General features: G+C 50.1%; 2 protein-coding genes across 7 annotated transcripts in view; one reads left to right on the forward strand and one right to left on the reverse strand.

Annotated features, from left to right (window-relative positions):
• Window positions 1-15224, reverse strand: part of FANCM (FA complementation group M) — a 56830-nt gene extending 41606 nt beyond the window's left edge. For all 6 annotated transcript variants that reach the window (XR_004060759.1, XM_030949038.1, XM_030949040.1 and 3 more), the window contains exons 1-4: window positions 14591-15224; window positions 13351-13523; window positions 12409-12486; window positions 11797-11955 (exon numbers count right to left, since the gene is read on the reverse strand). Coding sequence is in view for 5 of the 6 variants with exons in the window: in XM_030949038.1 (XP_030804898.1) it covers window positions 11797-11955; window positions 12409-12486; window positions 13351-13523; window positions 14591-15020 (840 nt within the window). In the remaining variant the exon portion in view is untranslated. The remainder of the gene's footprint in view (window positions 1-11796; window positions 11956-12408; window positions 12487-13350; window positions 13524-14590) is intronic.
• On the forward strand, window positions 15136-19454 carry FKBP3 (FKBP prolyl isomerase 3). Its single transcript, XM_030949045.1, has 7 exons — window positions 15136-15523; window positions 15624-15725; window positions 15802-15909; window positions 16407-16542; window positions 17447-17514; window positions 18384-18481; window positions 19225-19454. Exons 1-7 carry the CDS (start codon window positions 15413-15415, stop codon window positions 19277-19279), a joined length of 678 nt encoding a protein of 225 aa, XP_030804905.1. The 5' UTR covers window positions 15136-15412; the 3' UTR covers window positions 19280-19454.
• Window positions 19455-19638: the final 184 nt, after the last annotated feature.

Below are 19638 nucleotides of genomic sequence, written 5' to 3' on the forward strand. Positions count from 1 at the left end.
GCAGGGAAGCGGCTGCAGCAGCGCCGGGGTGATCTATTCACACTGAAAACAACCAGCGCGAGTTTTCAGAGCTAATTCAGTGATCTATTCACACTGAAAACAACCAGCGCGAGTTTTCAGAGCTAATTCAGTGATCTATTCACACTGAAAACAACCAGCGCGAGTTTTCAGAGCTAATTCAGTGACCCATTCGCACTAAAAACAATCAGTGTGAGTTTTCAGACCTAATTCAGTGACCGATTAGCACTGAAAACAACCAGTGAGAGTTCTCAGAGCTAATTAAATATTAAACTGACTACCTGCAAAAGTGTTCTTCCTAAAAGTATCCCCTCTACCCCTGTATAGCTCTCTAAGAGAGGGCTGTGTTTAAAAACGGCACACAGTAAACAAGTAAAGGATTGATTTGCTTTCCACAGCGAGGCTCCCAGGCTCATCTTAGTCAGAATCAGTTGTTTTCAATTTTAAGAAGACTGGAGAATCTGAAAGACTGATGAGTCAGAGAACTCCTAACAAGCAGCAGAGAGTCACCACAGGCTCAGCTGGGTCAGATTTAACTCTGCCCTGTCCTGGCCAGAGGAGCAGAGATCTGCAGCATCTCTGTCCTGGCCAGAGAACTCAGCTTCCCCGAGGTGGGGAGAGCCAAACCCTGCCCAGGCTGCACTGGACACTACCACTATTAAATTACTGTTCTTTAAAAACTCTTTCTACATTCCAACACAGCAAATTGAGTCCAGCCTCCTTTTCCAGACACATTTTGAAGTCTCATCTTAACTCTGTAAAGTTGTAATGACAATTAATGTGCTAAAAGAAGGGTAAGATTGGTCTGAGCAGGGCTCCCTGCCTTGCCTTACTCTCCCTGCCCCTGCAGGGTCTCTGGATGCCCAGGGCCATCCCAGAGTGTCAGCAGTCACTCCAGCAGCCACGGGTTTGTGTCTGGAATGCTGGAATCGGACAGCTCCGGGATCCCCAGGGCACGCAGGGTCTCTATTTAACACTCCTGAGTGCAGCAGAAAACCAAAGCCCTCCCACAGAATTACCTGCTCTTCTGGCATCTGGCACTGGAATTCCTAAATTCCATCAGGAGGGATACAAAGTCCAAGGAATATGTCAAAAGCAGGGTGTGAGCATGTTTGAGTTACACAGTTATACAGTATTATCTAGTTACATAGTTATCCATATCATTTAGTTACACAGTATTACCGGTTTGCTCTGCGGCACCCAGCACACATTACTAAAATCAAAACAGAATAATACAAGGTTTTTAGAGTAATACAAGGTCCTGACCAGGGCTGAAGGAGGAATCCCCCTGTGACAAGGAGCAGCCCATGTCCCTGCCTCCCTGGGACAGGGACAGGACCCAGGGAATGTTCAGGGTGGATTTTAGGAAAGGTTCTTCCCCCAGAGGGTGAAATCAGCACTGGAAAAGCTCCCCAGGGAATGGGCACGGCCCTGAGGCTGCCAGAGCTCCAGGAGGGAGCACAGCACCCTCAGGGATGGCCAGGGTGGGATTGTTGGGGGCTGGGATGATCCCTGTGCATCACTGAAACCACGACTGCAGAAAACACAACTGTCCTTGTCCCTCTGCTGCCTGCCTGGCCCTGCACAGGTGGAGCTCTCCACACTGGGACAACACAAAGCACAGATTCAGAAACTGAAGGATAAAACTCCCCAAAGGACTTTAATCAGTTGTAATCCCTATCCTCTGCACTAATATGGAATGCAAAAAACATAACCCATCCCCACTAATTGATAATCTAAAAACAGACTAAATTCTAGAGTCCTGAAAGCTTTCCTAATTCTTGGAAAATTCAGTGGTGAACTCTATTTTTCCCTCAGCCTCCAAAGAGATGCATTTACATGTCAGTTATTAGTTACATTTGAAATGTTTCCCAGTGACACACTGCAAAGAAAAAATGCTTACACTTAACTACAATGTAGCTTTTTTACCTGTATTTTTTCCTTCCCCTTTGTTTAAGGATCTTTACTATTCCAAACAGTCTTAGGCTAAACCCCTGGAGTGGATGCCAGGAGATGGAGGTTTGATTCCCAGCTCAGCTACAGATTTACTGAGTGACCTCGGCCAAGTTAATTCTCCTGCATCTTAATTCTCCTCTCCTCTCAAACATGGATAATAAATTCTCTCTTCTCCCATTATCCTGCCTCTTCCACTGAGAGCCTGAGGCACCTCCAGCTCCCCAAAAAGGGCTCTGGGAGCTGAAACTCCTCCTTTTCCTGCATGTCCAGCACACACCGTGGGGCAGCAGGGCAGGGATTCACATCCAGGCTGTCAAACACTGCACATAACATCGAGTTTCTAATCCTCTAAGTACACAAATGCCTTCCTCACTCCAGCTCTGGCAGGCAGGGGAACAACTCTTGTGGAAGAGAGGTGTTCCATTCCTAAGACTGACCTTGTACTCACAGTTCCCAAGCCTGTCTGGCAGGGATCACCTCCTGAGCAGAATTTATTCATGACCTCCAGCTAGAATTGATGTCAGGGCAACCACAGGTATAGAATTAAACATCCTTTGGAAATTCATTCCCAGAGCAGCTCAATTCCTTGAGCCTGCCAACAAGAGCAGCCACCCCAGTTCCCTTTGTGTGGATACACCTGAATCCAGCAGCACAAGAGGTGCTGAACTGGGAATGGCCCCTGCACAGGGCCAGAAATGGGGCACAGCCAAAAGCTTTCCATGGACACTTGGGTAGGGAATGGAGGGAATGGGAGAGGGAAACCCATTCCTACCAGCACAGGGGCAGAACCCAGGCAACCTCTGTTGAATCTGCTGGCAACTCCGACATGGGAAGAGATGAGAATCTTGACTCCATGTTTCAGAAGGCTGACTTATCATTTTATGATATATATTATATTTAAAAATTATATACTAAAACTATACTAAAGAATAGAAGAAAGGATTTCATCCGAAGGCGGGAAAGGAAAGGGGAAAGGAAAGGGGAAAGGGGGGAAAGGAAAGGGGAAAGGAAATAAAATCTTGTGACTGACCAGAGAGTCCGAGCCAGCTGGGCTGTGATTGGCCATTAATTAGAAACAACCCCATGAGACCAATCACAGATGCACCTGTTGCATTCCACATGAGCAGATAATAATTGTTTACATTTTGTTCCTGAGGCCTCTCAGCTTCTCAGGAGGAAAGATCCTAAGGAAAGGATTTTTCATAAAATCATCCGTGACAAACCTCTCCTAGGAAAAGCTTTTTCCTTGCCTAGAGAAGAGCAACTAAAAGCAGCCCAAGGGAATGAGGCACATTTCAGTCTCGTTTCTGCAGTCTCACGTGGCAACTGTGGTTCTGTTGCAGACATGGCAGAGCCCATCCAGCAGCTGACCAGGAATAACAACCCCCAGGAGAGGCAGAGCATCCCCTTCACCCTGATCCAGCGCAAGGAGAAGGTACTGCTGCCCTCCCCCTGCCTCCCAGAAATGGGAATGGGCTCCTCACAAAGGGCTTTCAACTCTGTGGGGTTCTGAACACGAGTGCAAAGCACTGTAACTGTGCCACTGCCTCTCATTTGGAACACCTCATTCCTTGGACATGTGCAATTTTCTTTTTTGCAAGCCAGAAGATGGCCAGGAATTACACCCTTTGAGACACAATTAATTTAACAAAAACCCTCTTTCTTTGCCATTTGAAATTAAATGCCCATTTTCTTCACTTAAATTGGTGCATTTGCTCCTTTACAGTCATGTTGGTAACAGCTTAGCAAAGAGTACTTGAAAGAGATGAATAACTGAATTTAAAACTAAAAATGTACTTCTGTATCATGAATCATTATGAAACAAAGCAGCAATTTATAAACCCATCTTATCCTCTAATAAAAAACTGAAATTAATGTACAGCAAATTGCTTCCAGCTCAGGAAATGTGCAAACAAATGTTTAACCTTAAATCAAAAACCACGAAAACCTTTACTGACCCTCTATGGGGACTTTTTGGCCACATTTCTTTTACATAGATTTGAATAATTCACACTTATAAATACCATAACTTGAGTATGTTTCAATTAAACACACTCAAGTGTGTTTAAATGAAGTTTGGCACTCCTGACTGTTTATGTTGAAAGCATTTTTTAATGTTACAGTGTTACTGTAACAACTGCAGCTGAAAAATAAGGTTATTCAGTGTTAATTGCAACTAAATGTTTAATAGTGCCAGTCCAAAAGATGACAGATCCTTATTTTAAAGGAGAACTAGCTAAAAATCTGCTGAAGTCAGTTTTGATCCAAGATCAGCAGTGTATTCCTTGGTTTGTAGGAGGAAGGATTAAAATTCACGTTTCTTTCAAGGTCATGGCACTGAGAGCTGAAAAGATGCAGTTCTTGTGCTTAACTTGTATTTGTTTGGTTGGTGTTTTTAGCTGATTAAATGACAATCCCAAATTCTTCCCTGTGTGTCTGCAGCTGGGAGACCTGCTCTATGAGAAAAGGCAGTATGGGAAAGCCAAGTGGGCTTGTATCAAAATGAAAGAGAAGCAGTACGAGCAGAGCATCTGCCTCGGCTTCATGAAGCTCATGAGGTACATCTGCGAGCAGAACTCCTCAGGTAAGGACACCCCAACCCCACAGCAGTCAGAAAATTGTATTTCTGCCCTCTCTCCTAATTAGGGAGATGCTTTGAACAGCTTGTCCCAAATACACACCCTACAGGGATGTTTTTATATCATACAGCCTTTCTAGAAAAATCATAGAAATCCTGGGATGGTTTGGGTTGGAAGGAGCTTGAATCCCCCCCAGAGCCACCCCTGCCATGGCAGGGACACCTCCCACTGTCCCAGCTTGCTCTCTGCTGTAAATCTGGCATTGGCTGCAAGATTTGCAGAGTTTCATTTTCACAGCAGCACTGAAATCACCTGGCAGAGTGTGACCCCAAAAGGGAGCAGAGTTTTCTGCCTCCTTTCCTTTAGTTCAAGATATTAAATTGTCCCTGTCCCAATGGACACAGCAAATTTGTGGTTGAAGCATGTTTTCCAGCAAGATAATCCAGTTTTAGCTCAAAATAATGGCAAATCCACCATGTCCTAGAGAGCTTGTGCCTGCCTGTAAAATGTGCACCTGGTGTGCAATCCAATTTAATCTGGTTTTCACTTCCAGACATCAGTTCTCATATTTTTCATCCTCCAGTTACTATCAAGTTTTGCTATGCTCAGTGCTCTCTGCTGTAATTGACTCAGCCCTTAAGTATCTTTGCAAGAAAATACAAACATTGATCACAAAAGCTTTTCCCTCCCCAGGTACCTTCCCCATTCTTTTAACACTTTAATGTGGTTTAAAAGTAATTTTAGCTCCAGAACTGCAGGGTTGTTATCAAACTGCACAGAAGGGAAGTTCCCTCTGCCTCCTGCAGTCCAAACACACAACAGTGCAAAAAATACTGCAACATTTTTATCACCAGCAAAACCTCAGTGAATCCACAGAGAGCCCCTTCTCTTGCCTGCAGTTTTGTTCCCAAATATCTAAACCATGACACAAGGTCAGTTTGAAGATAAACACAACTCCTTTAGGAGGGGGAAAAGACTTCAGGCAAACTCCCTGCCCTCCATGACGAGGGGAGAGCTCACCAAACGTTGTGTTTTGGACACAAATGCACAAACATTTGCACACACAGACACACAAACTACAAAGCACAGGGAAATCATGGAGTCACAGATGGTTTGGTAGGAAGGGACCTTAAAGATCTTCCTGTTCCACCCCTGCCATGGCAGGGACACCTCCCACTGTCCCAGGCTGCTCCAAGCTCCAGTGTCCAAGTGGTCTGGAACACTTTTAGGGATGCAGGGGCAGCCAGAGCTGCTCTGGGCACTCACTGCTCCTCCCAGCTCAGAGCACACCCGCACTGCCTGAACTCCCTGTGAAATCCCTTCAAACACTTCGGGTTTGAAGCAGCCGCCTGATACTGACACCTTGTAGACGTCGTATGATTATTCCTCTACATTTCTATCTACTGATGTGGATCTTGCTTTTCTAGTGTACTAATTACGATGCACTTCCAATCCTTGGAATCTGGTTTAAACCCAGAGAAGAGTAATAAACACAGTCCTATTCATACTGGCCCTATCCCTAAGCCTAAGCATCCTCTGAACTGCACTAAACTTTTGACTTGCCCAAATAACCCCCAACTCAGAAGAACTATCCCCATATGAATGTGGATTGGACCCCCAAGCTCAGCAGGCAGGCACAGTGTGCAAAGCTTTCCCTGAGCCTCCCGAGTGCTCTGACCCCCTGTGTGTGGGCAGGGCTGTACCTGGGCATCACTGTGCCCATCGTGACCATCGTGCACACCAACGAGGCGCAGTCGGCGATGACACAGGCGGTGACAGTGGCCTACTACCTGCCCGAGGTGCTGCAGGACGAGCCCCCACACCCCTTCGACTCTGACATCATCATCGAGGAGTGGCCTGCCACCATTGTCTACAGCAGGTGAGAAATGCTGTAACTGCTCTGCTAAACACGGGACAAACACCCAGCTCTCAGTCTGGGCATGTTAGGTTTTTTAGACCTTGTAAAACTTAATTTCAAGAGTTGTAAAAGCTGCCTGTTTTATGAATGGGATGGTCAGGAAATAAAGGTTACAAATTAATAGCAGGGAAATGTTTTGGGCACTGGCCAGGCTGCCCAGGGAATGGGCACGGCCCCGAGGCTGCCAGAGCTCCAGGAGGGTTTGGACAGCGCTGCCAGGGATGTCCAGGGTGGGATTGTTGGGGGTCTGGGCAGGGACAGGATTGGAATCCACAATCCCTGTGTGTCCCTTCCAGATCAGATTATTCTATATTTATACCAATTACTTGGTAAAATGATCTGTAAATGTGTGCTAAAACACCCTCAGACTATTCTGTATAGTTGGGAACAAAGTGTCTGACATGGCACAGAAAACTTTAAGAAAAAATGGTTTGGGATTAATCACAGTGAGGATCATTGGTGAAACACAACCAAGTCAGTCAGAAGGCGTTTCTGGAAAAATAGTGGGTTTAAAATGAACACAGTGGCTCTGGAAAAATGAAACAGTGGCTCTGGAAGAACAGTGGGTTTAAAATGAATCACAGAATGAACTAGGTTGGAAAAGACCTTTGAGACCATTGAGTCCAACCTATGCCCTAACACCACCTTGTCACCCAGACCATGGCACTGAGTGCCACATCCAGGCTTTACTTTAACACCTCCAGGGATGGTGACTCCACCTCCTCCCTGGACAGCCCTTTGCAATGTCCAATCACTCTTTCCTGAGGAGCTTTTTCCTCAAGTCCAGCCTAAACCTCCCCAGGTGCAGCTTAGGGCCGTCCCCAGGGTGCAGAGCCACCCCCAGCAGTGCCAGGGAGCTGTGGAAGCAGCCAGAGCTGACCTGAGCTGACCCCTGCAGGAGCTTCCGAGGGATCACCAACGAGGACTCCATCATGAGGGAGATCAACCTGCTGGCAGCCATCCTGGAGAGCCCCGAGCTGTGCCTGCGGGACACGTTCATCATCGCCGGCTACACCAACCCCGCGGCCGCCAACCGCCACAACGAGATCTGGTTCCTGCAGCGGCCCTGAGCTCCTCCCGCTGCCCACAGAGCCTCCTGCTGCTGCTGCTGCTGCCCCACGGAGCCTCCTCCCTCCCACAGGTGTCCCCTGTCACAGGTCAGCGCTGGGGGTCTCAGCTGGGCTAGGAGCAGCCAGCCCAGCTCAGCTCCCCAGGCACAGATCCCTATGGCAACTCCCACACAAATTTCATGGAGGGTTTTAGCACTTTAAAAGTCAGTTCACCTTTTCTGTCGTATTGACCAGGTAAGGGAGGCAGAGACCTCTTCCCTTCCACATCCCTAGCCTGCCTGTGGCTCGGGATGGTCCCTGGGGACATCCTGGAGCCCTGGCCTGCTCCGGTGCTGCACAAAGACCCTGCTGGGGCTTTCAGTGTGACACACCAAACCCACCTCACACAGGCACAGAAAGAATGTCCAGGTCTCAGTTCCTGAGGAGAACTACCAGGTTTAGCCCACTGGGATTAGAGCATGGAGTAGGAACAGGCCAATGCTGACAGCTGTGGCACAGAGCTCCCCAAAGCTTACCTCAGAAAGCTCCCAACCAAAGCACCTCGAGTCTGGAGAGAGACCAAAAACTCCTGTGCTAACACTCAAGTGCTGACAGCAAAATTACAGGTTATCCTCATCACACCCCCCCAGGAACCCCATGGCTGGCTCTGGCATTCCTAAGGAGACACTGGTGATTTTGAACTGCAGTTTTCTGAACAGTTTATTCTCACAGCTTTGCTGGCTGTTAAAGCACTGCAGCTGGAGCAAACTGTTCAGCACTTCTGGCTGTTAATGGCATAAGTGGCACAAATATCCACAGAACATCTCAGCTGGGAGTGAGCTGGGGCAGACACCTCTGCGGAGAGCAGGGCTGCAGCTCCAGGCAGCCCAGCTGGGTTTGAGCATCCCCAGGGACAGGGAGCCCCAGCCCCCCTGGGCCCTGTCCCAGCGTCTGACCACCCTCACTGTGAGAGTTTTTTCTCCCTAATAACAATTTGTTGTTTGTTTTGCCCTTCACCCCTGTGCTAAGCCCTCAGCTGGCAGCCTGGCTCGCTGCAGAGGCTGAGCTCCCACATTCCAGAGCCCCCAGAAGGTCTGGGAGCAGCATTCCCCCTGTTCCACACAGCCCAGGAGCACCTACTGCACTTTAGAGTCAGGGTAGCAAACAACTTTGCTCTCCAAAATCCCTCCCTAATGTCTCCCCTTTACTGATGTGATGGTAGAGTTTATTCTTAATAGAAGTAAATATTTTTATATAAAATTCACTGAGTACATCACCAGCATTATTTATTGGTTACAGGATTTAGGGTTCCAACAGAGCTGCTGTGCTCTTTAATTCTAACACACAGAGCAGCAGCCAGAGCCAGGGGCTGCTAACTCACAGCAGGGTGAAAAAACAACTCCAAAAATGCATTTGTGCAGGACTTCTGAAAGAACCCAAAGGCTGCTGGTCCCACAGGGAGGGAGGGCTCTGTGCTCAACCCAAAACCTCTCCCTGAGCAGCAGGATCAGAATGGCCCTGGTTTAAGCAGGACCAAGGTGCCCTCTGGTGCTTGCTGGGCACAGAGATTCCCAAGGAAGCAGCAAGGAGAGGGCGAAAAGGAAACAGAAAATAAAAGAGACACAAAAGCCTTAGTTTTAGCACAAAAAACCAAGAGTTTTTATGGAGAGGGGAAAAAAAGCCCAACAAACTAAAATGCAATACAGTGTCCCAGCCTGGGAGAAGGAAAATTAAAAATGCCAGCCAGTATTAAACTAAAAACTCTTAATTAAACAGTGAAAGTACTTTCAAAACTGAGTTGACTAGAGGGCCCAGGAAGGCATTAAATAAAAGGTTTTGTTCTCATATCCTCCCTCAGATTTTTATAAGAGCACATAAAAGTAATTTTCACCTCTGACAAGATTTTATGGCAAATTAAAGAAATTTCTGCCATCTGAATTCTTTTGCCAGTGAGGGAAATTCTCATTATGCTTTGGCACAACAGATGTTGGATAGCTCCTGGAAGCAGTGAAATCCTCTCACCACAGAGCACCAGTTTGTACATAATTCACATTTTAAGCCTCTCCTGCAAAAGCATCTGCTGCGTCTGATGTCCCTGCCAACCCCTCCTGTGGCTCAGCCCCCCGTGGGTGATGTTCTAGAAACATCCCTGAAGCACGAGCAGATCTATCTGAGTGTGCTGACATCCCACCTGCAGCCCAGCACTCCCTGCTCTTTATGGCAAACTGTGAACCCCCAGATAGTATTTATTTATTTTGACTTCTGTTAGATGGCTTCTGCTGCTGAGAAAAAACAAAAAACCAACCAAACAAAAACCCTGCTTCAGCTCCATTTGGAGATACACTTTATGGCTTGGTACCAGGAGCTGCCACTGGCCCTCAGGAGCACAGGGACCAACAGCTCCAGTGTTTAGCTGACACAAAATACACTTTATTCAGTGGTTACACCACTGAATGCCAAGCAAACATCACAGTTACTCAGATCTGACAACAGCATGTCAGGCATGACTGCCTAGAACAGGTATTTTGTTATCTACCAGTGGCTCTGCTTTGGGAGCCACTCGTGGATTTTCAGTTTTAATGTGAAGTCATTAGCTTTCCACTCATGGAAGGAGATAATAAATCAGCATTCACCCCTATTTTTGGAAGATTAAATGATGTAGCCTTAACAGATAAGTGTTGTCCTGCATACTGTGTATTTTCCAAACCAGAGTTAGTGCCTAAAAAGTTCATTCCAGCTATTGTGATACTCAGGGCCTTGCTTATTGTATGTAAAGACATCTCCACAGAGTTCCTCTGGCATTGTGCTGTGCTGTCTGACACTGTCCTTTGCTCACACTGAAATGTTGTCTTGTTTACTGTTTGGCACAATTAAAGAATGATTTTACTGTGCACAGGACGCCTGGCTCTCGTTCTTGCAGCACACACAGCTGCTTTTGCTCTCCTGCCTTGGCATGCTGCTCTGATTTTACAAAAGCCAGATGTGAAATGGTCACCTCAAGCCCCAGAAGATGAGGGCCAGAGCCACTTCCCCAAGTGCTGAGGCCTCCAGGAGTGAGGCTTGGCCTTGGCACACACCAAAAAACCTTCCCTGCAGCCCTGGCTGTTACTAGAAGTTGTGTTCTCCAGGAAAGCAGCAGCACTTGAAATGCAAATCCAGAGCAGAGGAAGGAAACAGAAAGCACTGCAGGCACAGGCAGGGCTGGTGGAGCCAAACCAAGGTGCTCACCACAGCTTAAACCCCAAAACAAAAGCCCTGCACTCAACAGAGCCCTCAGAGGCACCTGCAGTGACGCAAAACTTTAAAGTTTCTCTTTATCACTGGAAGTTCCTCATTTAAACTCTCAGGTCCCTGGGTTGCAAACAGCTGATGCACTCACAAGTTTGCCTTCCAGTGCTCTTCACACAGCTACACCAAAATCCACCAATTTTAACCAAATTCCCAGAATTCCCAGAATCACCAGGTTGGGAGACTTGCAGGATCATCGAGTCCAACCCCAAGAGCTCAATTAAACCCAGTGCCACACCCAGGCTTTGTTAAACACCAAAAGTCTGATCTATAACTCACTCCTAACTTTTTCTGCCTCTAAACAAGAAAAGAGCAGATATTTTACACTTTCCAGAGTGGTGTTTCATGGAACATCATTTGCCAACAAGTATCTTCCTGGGAAGGCACAGATCACTAAGTTACAACTGACTGACAAACAGCTCTGGTCCCCAAAAATCTCTTATATTTGGGCATTAAAGATTGGTAAAAAGGAAAAAGATGTCATCATCATGATAAAAATAGGCCAATAAATAAATAAATTAATAGGTCAAATAAACCAATTAAAAAAAAAAAAAAACTCCAGGAGAACTAATTACACTCACAGATGACATAAAGCTTATTCTAAAGAATATTCTTTAACAGAGAAAATGTTCCAGTCCACACACAGATTCCTCAAGGCACTCCCAACATCTTACTACTGAGTTCAGCCAAATGCAGAAACCTCAGTTCAGGCCTGGAGTCAATTCTGCAGACTGCTGAAAGAGGGTGAGGAAAATTCAATTCCAAGTTTTCCACCTGAGCTTTCCAAGTTACTGCAAGGCAAAAGGTGCCACTGGTGCACAATGAAACTGCAGCTGCTGGAGTTGAACCCATGGTGCTTAATGCACCCTATAATCAAAGTTAATTACATAAGAAAGTGTTGTCTTTATAAACACTGCAAGCCTAGACAGAGAGGATAAAACATTTCCAGTCACTGGCCACTGACCAAAAAGGAAATGCAGTCACTCACCTTGATGTAAGTGTTCTGAAATTCTACCAGCTCTTCCCCAAGTGGAACTACAATTTTTTCCACTTGTCTCTCGTGAGAGTAAGGCTGAATTTCTGGAGAATCTTCAGCACACACCTCTACCTGAGCAATCAGCAAGTTGGAGATAACTTGTTGCACAGCCTGGTAAAGCCACAAAAACAAAGTAACTATGTCTGTATTTTAGCAAAGGTTACATTAAATTTAAGGAAAAGGCACCCACTACCTACAACGAAAAATTAAAGGACAGGAAATAGAATTCCAGACTTGGGGATTGGAAAGGAAGCTTAAATCCCATCCCATCCCTGCCACTGTCCCAGGCTGCTCCAGCCCCAGTGTCCAGCCTGGCCTTGGGCACTCCAGGGATGCAGGGGCAGCCACAGCTGCTCTGGGAATTCTGTGCCAGGGCCTGCCCATCCTCACAAATCAATAAAATATGGTTTACAGCATGAGAAACACCAAACCTCACCAAGTAATGGATTGTAAATTGATTCAGTCTTGATGTGGAATTCCTCAGGAGCCTGCAGAGGCTTCAGGCAAAGAACAGAGCTCCCACCCACCCTTGATGGTTTAAAGATACCAGGAGCTTTGGCTCACCTTGGTGTCACTGCCTGGGGTGGCACTCAGGGCCAGGACCCGGAACTGATTTGTGTATTTGCTCAGCTCCCTCACAACCTGAGAGCAGGAAAGCTTCATTAGTACCCTGAGAGGAGATTATTTCCTTGCACAAACTACAGCAGTGAAAATACCCACTAAGTAGGAAAGGCTTAACAAAACACTCCAAAAATACTGAATCCCAGAATGGTTTGGGTTAAAGGGAGCCTAAATCCCACCCAGTGCCACCCCTGCCATGGCAGGGACACCTCCCACTGTCCCAGGGTGCCCCAATGTCCAGCCTGGCCTTGGGCACTGCCAGGGATCCAGGAGCATCCTGGAAATGTACCAAGAACAACCTGGAAAATTTATGAAATGATTTCTCACTTGATTTAACAAAAGTATTGACAGCGTACTAACTCAAGTGAGCTGTCAAAAAGCGAGTCTGACAAAAAACTGTAAAAAATGTAATTCACAGATGATTAATCCTATGTAATCTGAACTCCACAAATATCCAGTAAATTTCTCCAGTGTATCAAAGTAACTTTTAGGTCACCTGTTGCTCTCAGGAGATTAACCCATGATAATGCATCAAACCCTTGGCTAATCAACACAAATGCCAAATTTAAAAAGAAATCTTGAACTGACCTTATCTCTGCTAAAAAACCTTATAAAACCACTGGTTTTTTAACATTGCCCAGCCAAAACTATTTTTAAACCAAAATTACAATTTAACGGAGGCATTGAAAAAATACCTTACAGGTATTACTGACGAACAAGGCATTAACAACTCACAGGAATGTTGCAGGTCTTTCAAATCAAGTTAAGGACCTCAAGGACAATCTCCCCACAGAACTGACAGTGATGCTTCATGGAGATGCTGGAAGCAATTTTGGGGAAGGTTTTTGTGACTGGGAGAGAAGAGTGGGGTGGCTCCAGCCCTACCTGGCAGTAGGCATGATTGCCAAGGGCTTTGTGGGCTTCATCAATAACCAGACATTTGATCTCCACAGCAGGACAGGTCCCACGAGAGAGGTCATTGACCATTATCTGAGGAGTGAGGAAAAAGACTCTCTTGGTGTTCCACAGCTCCCGCCGGCCCAGAGCCTGGGTTCCTCCTGGAAATTAAAGAAACAAGAGCAGGGAACTCAGAACAAGGTATGGCCCATGATCTGGCAGTGACAGGGCTGGCAGACACATAAAATCATGGAATGGGTCAGGTTGGAAAGGGACATTAAATCCCATCCAGTGCCACCCTGCCATGGCAGGGACACCTCCCACTGTCCCAGGGTGCCCCAGTGTCCAGCCTGGCCTTGGGCACTGCCAGGGATCCAGGGGCAGCACAGCTGGGCACCTGTGCCAGGGCCTGCCCATCCTCACTGAACACAGAATATTCCCAGAACACTCCCAGAATGACCAGGTTGGAAGAGACCCCCAAGACCATCATGTCCAACCCAGCCCCAACCCCTCAACTCAACCCAGGCACCCAGTGCCACCTCCAGGCTTTGTTAAACACACCCAGGGATGGGGACTCCACCACCTCCCTGGGAAGCCATTCCAGAACTTTATCACGCTTCCTGTGAAAACTTTTTCTGGATATCCAACCTATATTCCCCTTGGCGCAGGAAGACTTTTTTGCATTAAAGAAATTAAATCCAGAACCATGGAAAGCAAGGCTGGGAAGCTCAAGATGCCTTATAGCTGCCCACTGCCGTAAACATCATTTAAAACACCTCTGGGAGATGTCTGGGCCTAAAAACAGGTTATGGGTTTTGTCATCAAGGCTGTTACCGCAGTGAGGAATGAACTGCAGCTCAGGGGGGCTGCAAAAATTTCATAAAAAAGTGAATGGAAAGTGACAAGGAAAGTGACGAGGAAAGTGACAAGGGAAGTGACAATAAAAGCGACAAGGAAAGTGACGAGGGGATGCGAAGGAGGGGCAGAAACAGCTCTAAAAGAGCCATTATTCCTTGGCTTCAGCATCCCACAGAGCGCTCTGTGTGTGCAGAGACGTGCCCGCTGTGACCCACGGGGCTGCACCGCAGCGCTTCACCCTTTATACAGGCGACCTGCGCTTTTAACTACGGCCAAACCAGCGGTCAGCCCTTCCAACACCTGTCATGTTTTATTTTCTCCCTCACACCGTGGGTTTTCACGCCGGGCAGCCCGCGGGCAGCAGCCGTACCTGTCATCTCCGCCATGTCCCGGCACGGGATGCCCATGACGCGGCCGCACGCCTCCATCTGCTGAGCCACCAGCGGCTTGGTGGGGGCCAGGAACAGCACCTTGCCCGAGGGGAACCAGCGGTAGAAGTTGTACATGACCACGGCGGCCACGAAGGTCTTGCCCAGCCCGGTGGGCAGGCACACCAGGGTGTTGGCCAGCAGCGCGGCGCCCGCCATGCGCTCCTGGTAGGGGCGCACGGGCAGGTTGGTGGGGTAGATCCAGATGGAGCCCGCCGCCTCGCTGAAGCCCTGCGGCGGGCCGGGGTCGGCCGCGGCCGCGGCTGCCAGCAGCAGCTCGTCATCGCTGTCCCCGGCCGGCTCCCTCCGGTCCGCTCTGCCCTCAGGCACCCGCCACACCTGCGGCAATGTGCGCTGCCGGCCGCCGCTCATCCTGCCGCCATCTTAGCCCTGCCTCACCACCGCCACCGCCGCTTGAAACCGCCGCCGAGAGGGACGGGAGCCGCCTCCCGGCCCTCCTCCCTTCTCCCCCGGCCCTCCCCTCGCCCTGAGGCGCCCGCCAAGCCCGGGGCAGGTCCCGCTGCCGCCGCCGCTGCCCTCGCTCAGGGCGTGCCCCGCCAGCCCCGAGGCGGCGCCATTTTGTCCCTCCCTCGGCGCCCCTCCCCGAATTCCCGCTGGGAGCTCGGCCGGGGCTGAAGGGGACGGTCGGGAAGCCTCCTCCGGAGCCTCCCCTTCTCCCCCGGCCTTCTCCCGGCCCGCCCCTGGCCCTGCCGGGCGGCTGCCAGCCCTCCTCCCCGGAGGAGGAGCGGCAGGTGGGTGGGAAGATGGCGGCGGCCGCGGGCCCGGCGCAGCCCTGGAGCGCCGAGGAGCTGCGGAGCGAGGCGCTGGCCAAGAAGGAGATCATCAAATTCCTGCAGGAGAATGCGGCGCAGGCGGTAATGGCGGGGGATAATTGATAGTTTGGAGCCGTGCGGGGGAGGTTTGGGTTTTTTGGTTGTTTTATTCCCCTCACCGCCTGGCGCGCGTGTCCCGCAGTTCCTGGCGGAGCACAAGCTGCTGGGGCAGGTGAAGAACGTGGCGAAGACGGCGAACAAGGAGCAGCTGATCGCGGCTTACACGCAGCTCTTCCACACGCAGGTGAGGCCGTGGGGATGGAGCTGGGCTCGGGCAGGGCCGGGGCCGGGCGTGCGGCTCCTCATCCTTCCCCCCGCAGCGCTTCAAGGGCACGGACGGCGCCGAGAAGGCGGCGGAGAAGGCGAAGCCGGCCAAGGCGGAGGAGGCCAAGGGGAAGGCGGTGAAGGCTGAGGAGGCTGTGGAGGAGGTTGGTGTGATGTCCCCGACTCGCGTTTTTCGCCTGGAAAATCACGTTATGCGGGTGGCCTGTCTCGGGGTGTGGGTTAGGGGAATATCAGGGAAAGGTTCTTCCCAAAAAGGTGCTGGCACTGCCCAGGCTGCCCAGGGAATGGGCACGGCCCCCAGGCTGCCAGAACTGCAGGGGGGTTTGGACAGCGCTGCCAGGGATGCCCATGGGGGGATTGTGGGGGGTCTGGGCAGGGACAGGATGGTCCTTGTGGGTCCCTCCCAGCTCAGGAGGTTGTGTGATCCTAAGTCTTCAAAAACCTGGTTTACAATAAGAAATCTGGTGTTCGTACCCCACCTTAACCTTAAGCTGTATTTTCCCCAAATGTTGCAGCAGTAGTATGAACACATCATTCACTAACAGTGTCTTCTTTTATGCCTTAAACTCAGTGTTTGTTCAGTCTTGGATATCTGAGATTGTTTAACCCACCAGTCATAACTCTCTTTTTATAACCTTAGGGGCCACCAAAGTACACAAAATCCATTTTAAAGAAGGGAGATAAAACCAACTTCCCAAAGAAGGGAGACACTGTCCACTGCTGGTACACAGGAAAGCTGCAGGATGGGACAGTCTTCGATACCAATATTCAATCAAGTAAGGTTATGGGTATATAGATGTGCAGATAAACTCCTGGGGTTGGTTGCAAACACTCCTGGAGGGAATTACCTGGGCTCCTCCAGCAGATGTGGGCAGGGGTTTGCCCCTGGGAGGTGTGTCTGGGAGCATTCCTGACAAACAGCTTTATCATGGTGCTGCTGAGCTGCCCTGCAGCTCCCGGATCCCGATTTTCCATGAGCTAGCAGGGGCAGTATTTTAGGACTGGCTGGTGTCAAGTGACAGGGCTGCATCCTGCCAGCCCTGGCTTCTGGCATTCCAGGCCTGGGGAATGTGGAATGCAGGGAGTCAATTCCCCGGGGAGATGGTGCCTAGGGAACTCCAGCAGCAGCAGTGTCCTGAATTTCTCTAAATAAACACATCTTGGGGCCACTCTGTGGTAAATCTTTACATATGGAGGCACTGGAATGAGAGGGGTTTGAACACTCTGGTGGGCAGTATTCCCTGCTGGTGTTTTGTGACAGATCAGAGGGTTTAGGGGTATGAAATGGTGCAATACTGGAAGGGCTTTCCCAGCAGTGATGTCCCACACTCAGGAACAGTGTTCCAGAGTCACTGGAGTACTGTCTGTAATTCCTCATACTTGTATGTTCCCTGTTGGCTTTCCTTGGTTCCTTAGTATGTCCATAACTTGTACAGTCAACTTGAGTAATTCAGGAATGAGCTTTTGGGGTCTGAAGGATGCTTTGGTGCAGCTTGAACATTTCATGATGTTTTTAGTGCACAGCTTTAATATTTCCCCCTGAAAATCTGATATTGGGCTAAAAATAATATCAGGAGAACAGCTATTTATGTAAAGCATGATTGTAATGGCAGTTTTCTACAGAGGTGTGGAGTGTGCTGGTGTGATGTTGAGGCAAATGAACACAAAACTCTTTTCCAGGTTCAAAGAAGAAAAAAGCAGCCAAGCCCTTGAGTTTCAAAGTTGGCGTAGGAAAAGTGATCCGAGGTGTAAGTAAAGCATTCAGAGCTCCCTCCCAGTCCCTGGGCAGTTCCAGTCTGTGGTTTGTGACTGGGGTGCAGGTTTTGGGTTCTGTTTCTCTTGGGGGCAGATTGCAAGGGATTGCTCTGGGAGGATGGAACATTCATGCTCAGCCATTCCCTCTCAGGCAGAGCTTGGAACCCAGGCTGTGTTCCCTGGGGTCAGCCCTGTCAGTCTCCTGTCAGTGTCTCACAGCAGCTGAGGCTGATTCTGGCATCCCAGGATCTCCATCCAGCCCTGTGTGCATTCTGTGCTCTGCGCCAGGCCTGAGCACCCTTTCCATGGGGAAATTCCTGCTGTGTCCAGCCTGGGGCCATTCCTCTCCTCCTGTCCCTGTTCCCTGGGAGCCCCCTGGCTGTCCCCTCCTGGCAGGAGCTGTGCAGAGCCACAGGGTCCCCCCTGAGCCTGCTTTGCTCCAGGCTGGGCAGGAGAAATCTTAATGTGGGATGGGGCTGGAGCTGGGGAGGGGCTGTGTCCATGGGCAGCACTGCAGGAGCAGCAGTGGCCCAGGTTTCTCCCTGTGTTTATCCCAGGTTTGTGGGTGCCAGAGCCTTCCCTCAGTGGGGACAGCACCAGTCCCTGGGCACTCCCTGGGAAGGGCATCCTGGAGCTGGGAATGCTGATGGGATGTGTTCCCATTGCTCTCTGGTGCCATCCCAGCACAGAGGCACAGATTGCTCTGTGGGGCTGGTGTGGGAGCAGGGAACACCCCCTGGAGTGCTGCACAGGGCTGGGGAGGGCGCCTGGGGCTGTGTGGGCATTCCTGGAACCCCAGGAAAAGCTGGGAAGTGCAGTGGCCGCTGTCCCATCCCTGGCTGGAGCTGCTGTGTCGTTGCAGTGGGATGAGGCCCTGCTGACCATGAGCAAAGGAGAGAAGGCCCAGCTGGAGATCGAGCCCGAGTGGGGCTATGGCAAGAAGGGGCAGCCTGATGCCAAGTATCCTTCCATGGCCTCGGACTCCTCGGGGAGCCTGGGAATGCTGGGGACAAAGGGTGCTTTATGGACAGGGACACAGGAGAGGGGTTCACTTGTTACTCACAGCAGGCTCGGGACATTCCCACTCAGGGAGTTCTGGGCACTCCCTGGGGGTGCAATTGCCCTTTTCTTCTGGAGATAACCCATGCAGGGGGAGCCTGCTGCTGTGTTCCACCTGCACTTTTATTCCAGCTGCTTGCAAATGCTTCTGCCTGATGGGGATCCTCACCAGTGTAGGGAAGCAGGAGCAGGGACAGAGTTACACTTGGTTCTGGGATACAGCTGCAGTAGGGGGTGCAGGAGTGATCCCACAGTGTTTCATGCAGACCTGTTTCTTTTTCCCAACCCTCCCGGAGGAGGGAAGGGATTGTTCTCCTGTGCTGGAATCCTGTGATCTGAAGGGCTGCCTGGACACCATGGGACAGTGTGACCTCCCCAGGCTCTGCCCCACAGCTGCAGACAAGGCTGGGGCAGCTCAGGGCAGTGAGGAGCAGGGTGTGCTGATGAAGGTGTGTCCGTGGGGCTGTCCCTGTCTCCCGACAGCTCCTGCTGGGCAGCAGCTGTGGCTGCATCTGGGGTGTCCAGCCAGGTCAGGGCCATCCCAGGGACAAGGGAGAGGCTGGGGAGCAGCTGGGCACTCCCTGCCCAGGGAGGGGTCACTGCAGGGGCTGTTTCCTTTCCTTTTCCTTAACATTTGCCAACAGGATCCCACCAAACGCTAAACTCTTCTTTGAAGTGGAGCTGGTGGATATTGAATGAAGAATTCCCTGTGCTGCTGGGAATCCATTTCTGCCAGAGAGAGCTTCCTGCTGGCGTTGCTGTAACTCCTGGCTCCGGTTACAGCGGTGCCTTTGTGGGGATGAGTGCTGAGTGTTGTCCCTGCCCCGCTGCTGTAGTGACAGCCCCACCACTAAAGCAGAGTTTGTACCTGCCAGTGCCTCCCTTCTTTGTGTCTGTGCTCCCCCAGCTCCTCTGCCGGGCACTGCAGAGCCCCGGAGCAGCAGAGCCCACACCCAGCCAGGGCTCCTTCCTTCCTGTGGAGCCCAGTCCCACAGCATTCCCATCCCACAACAATCCCGCTCCACAGTCCCACAGCATTGCCACTCCACGATCCCACT

This window comes from Camarhynchus parvulus, chromosome 5, assembly GCF_901933205.1.
Source record: "Camarhynchus parvulus chromosome 5, STF_HiC, whole genome shotgun sequence".
Lineage (NCBI taxonomy): Eukaryota > Metazoa > Chordata > Aves > Passeriformes > Thraupidae > Camarhynchus > Camarhynchus parvulus.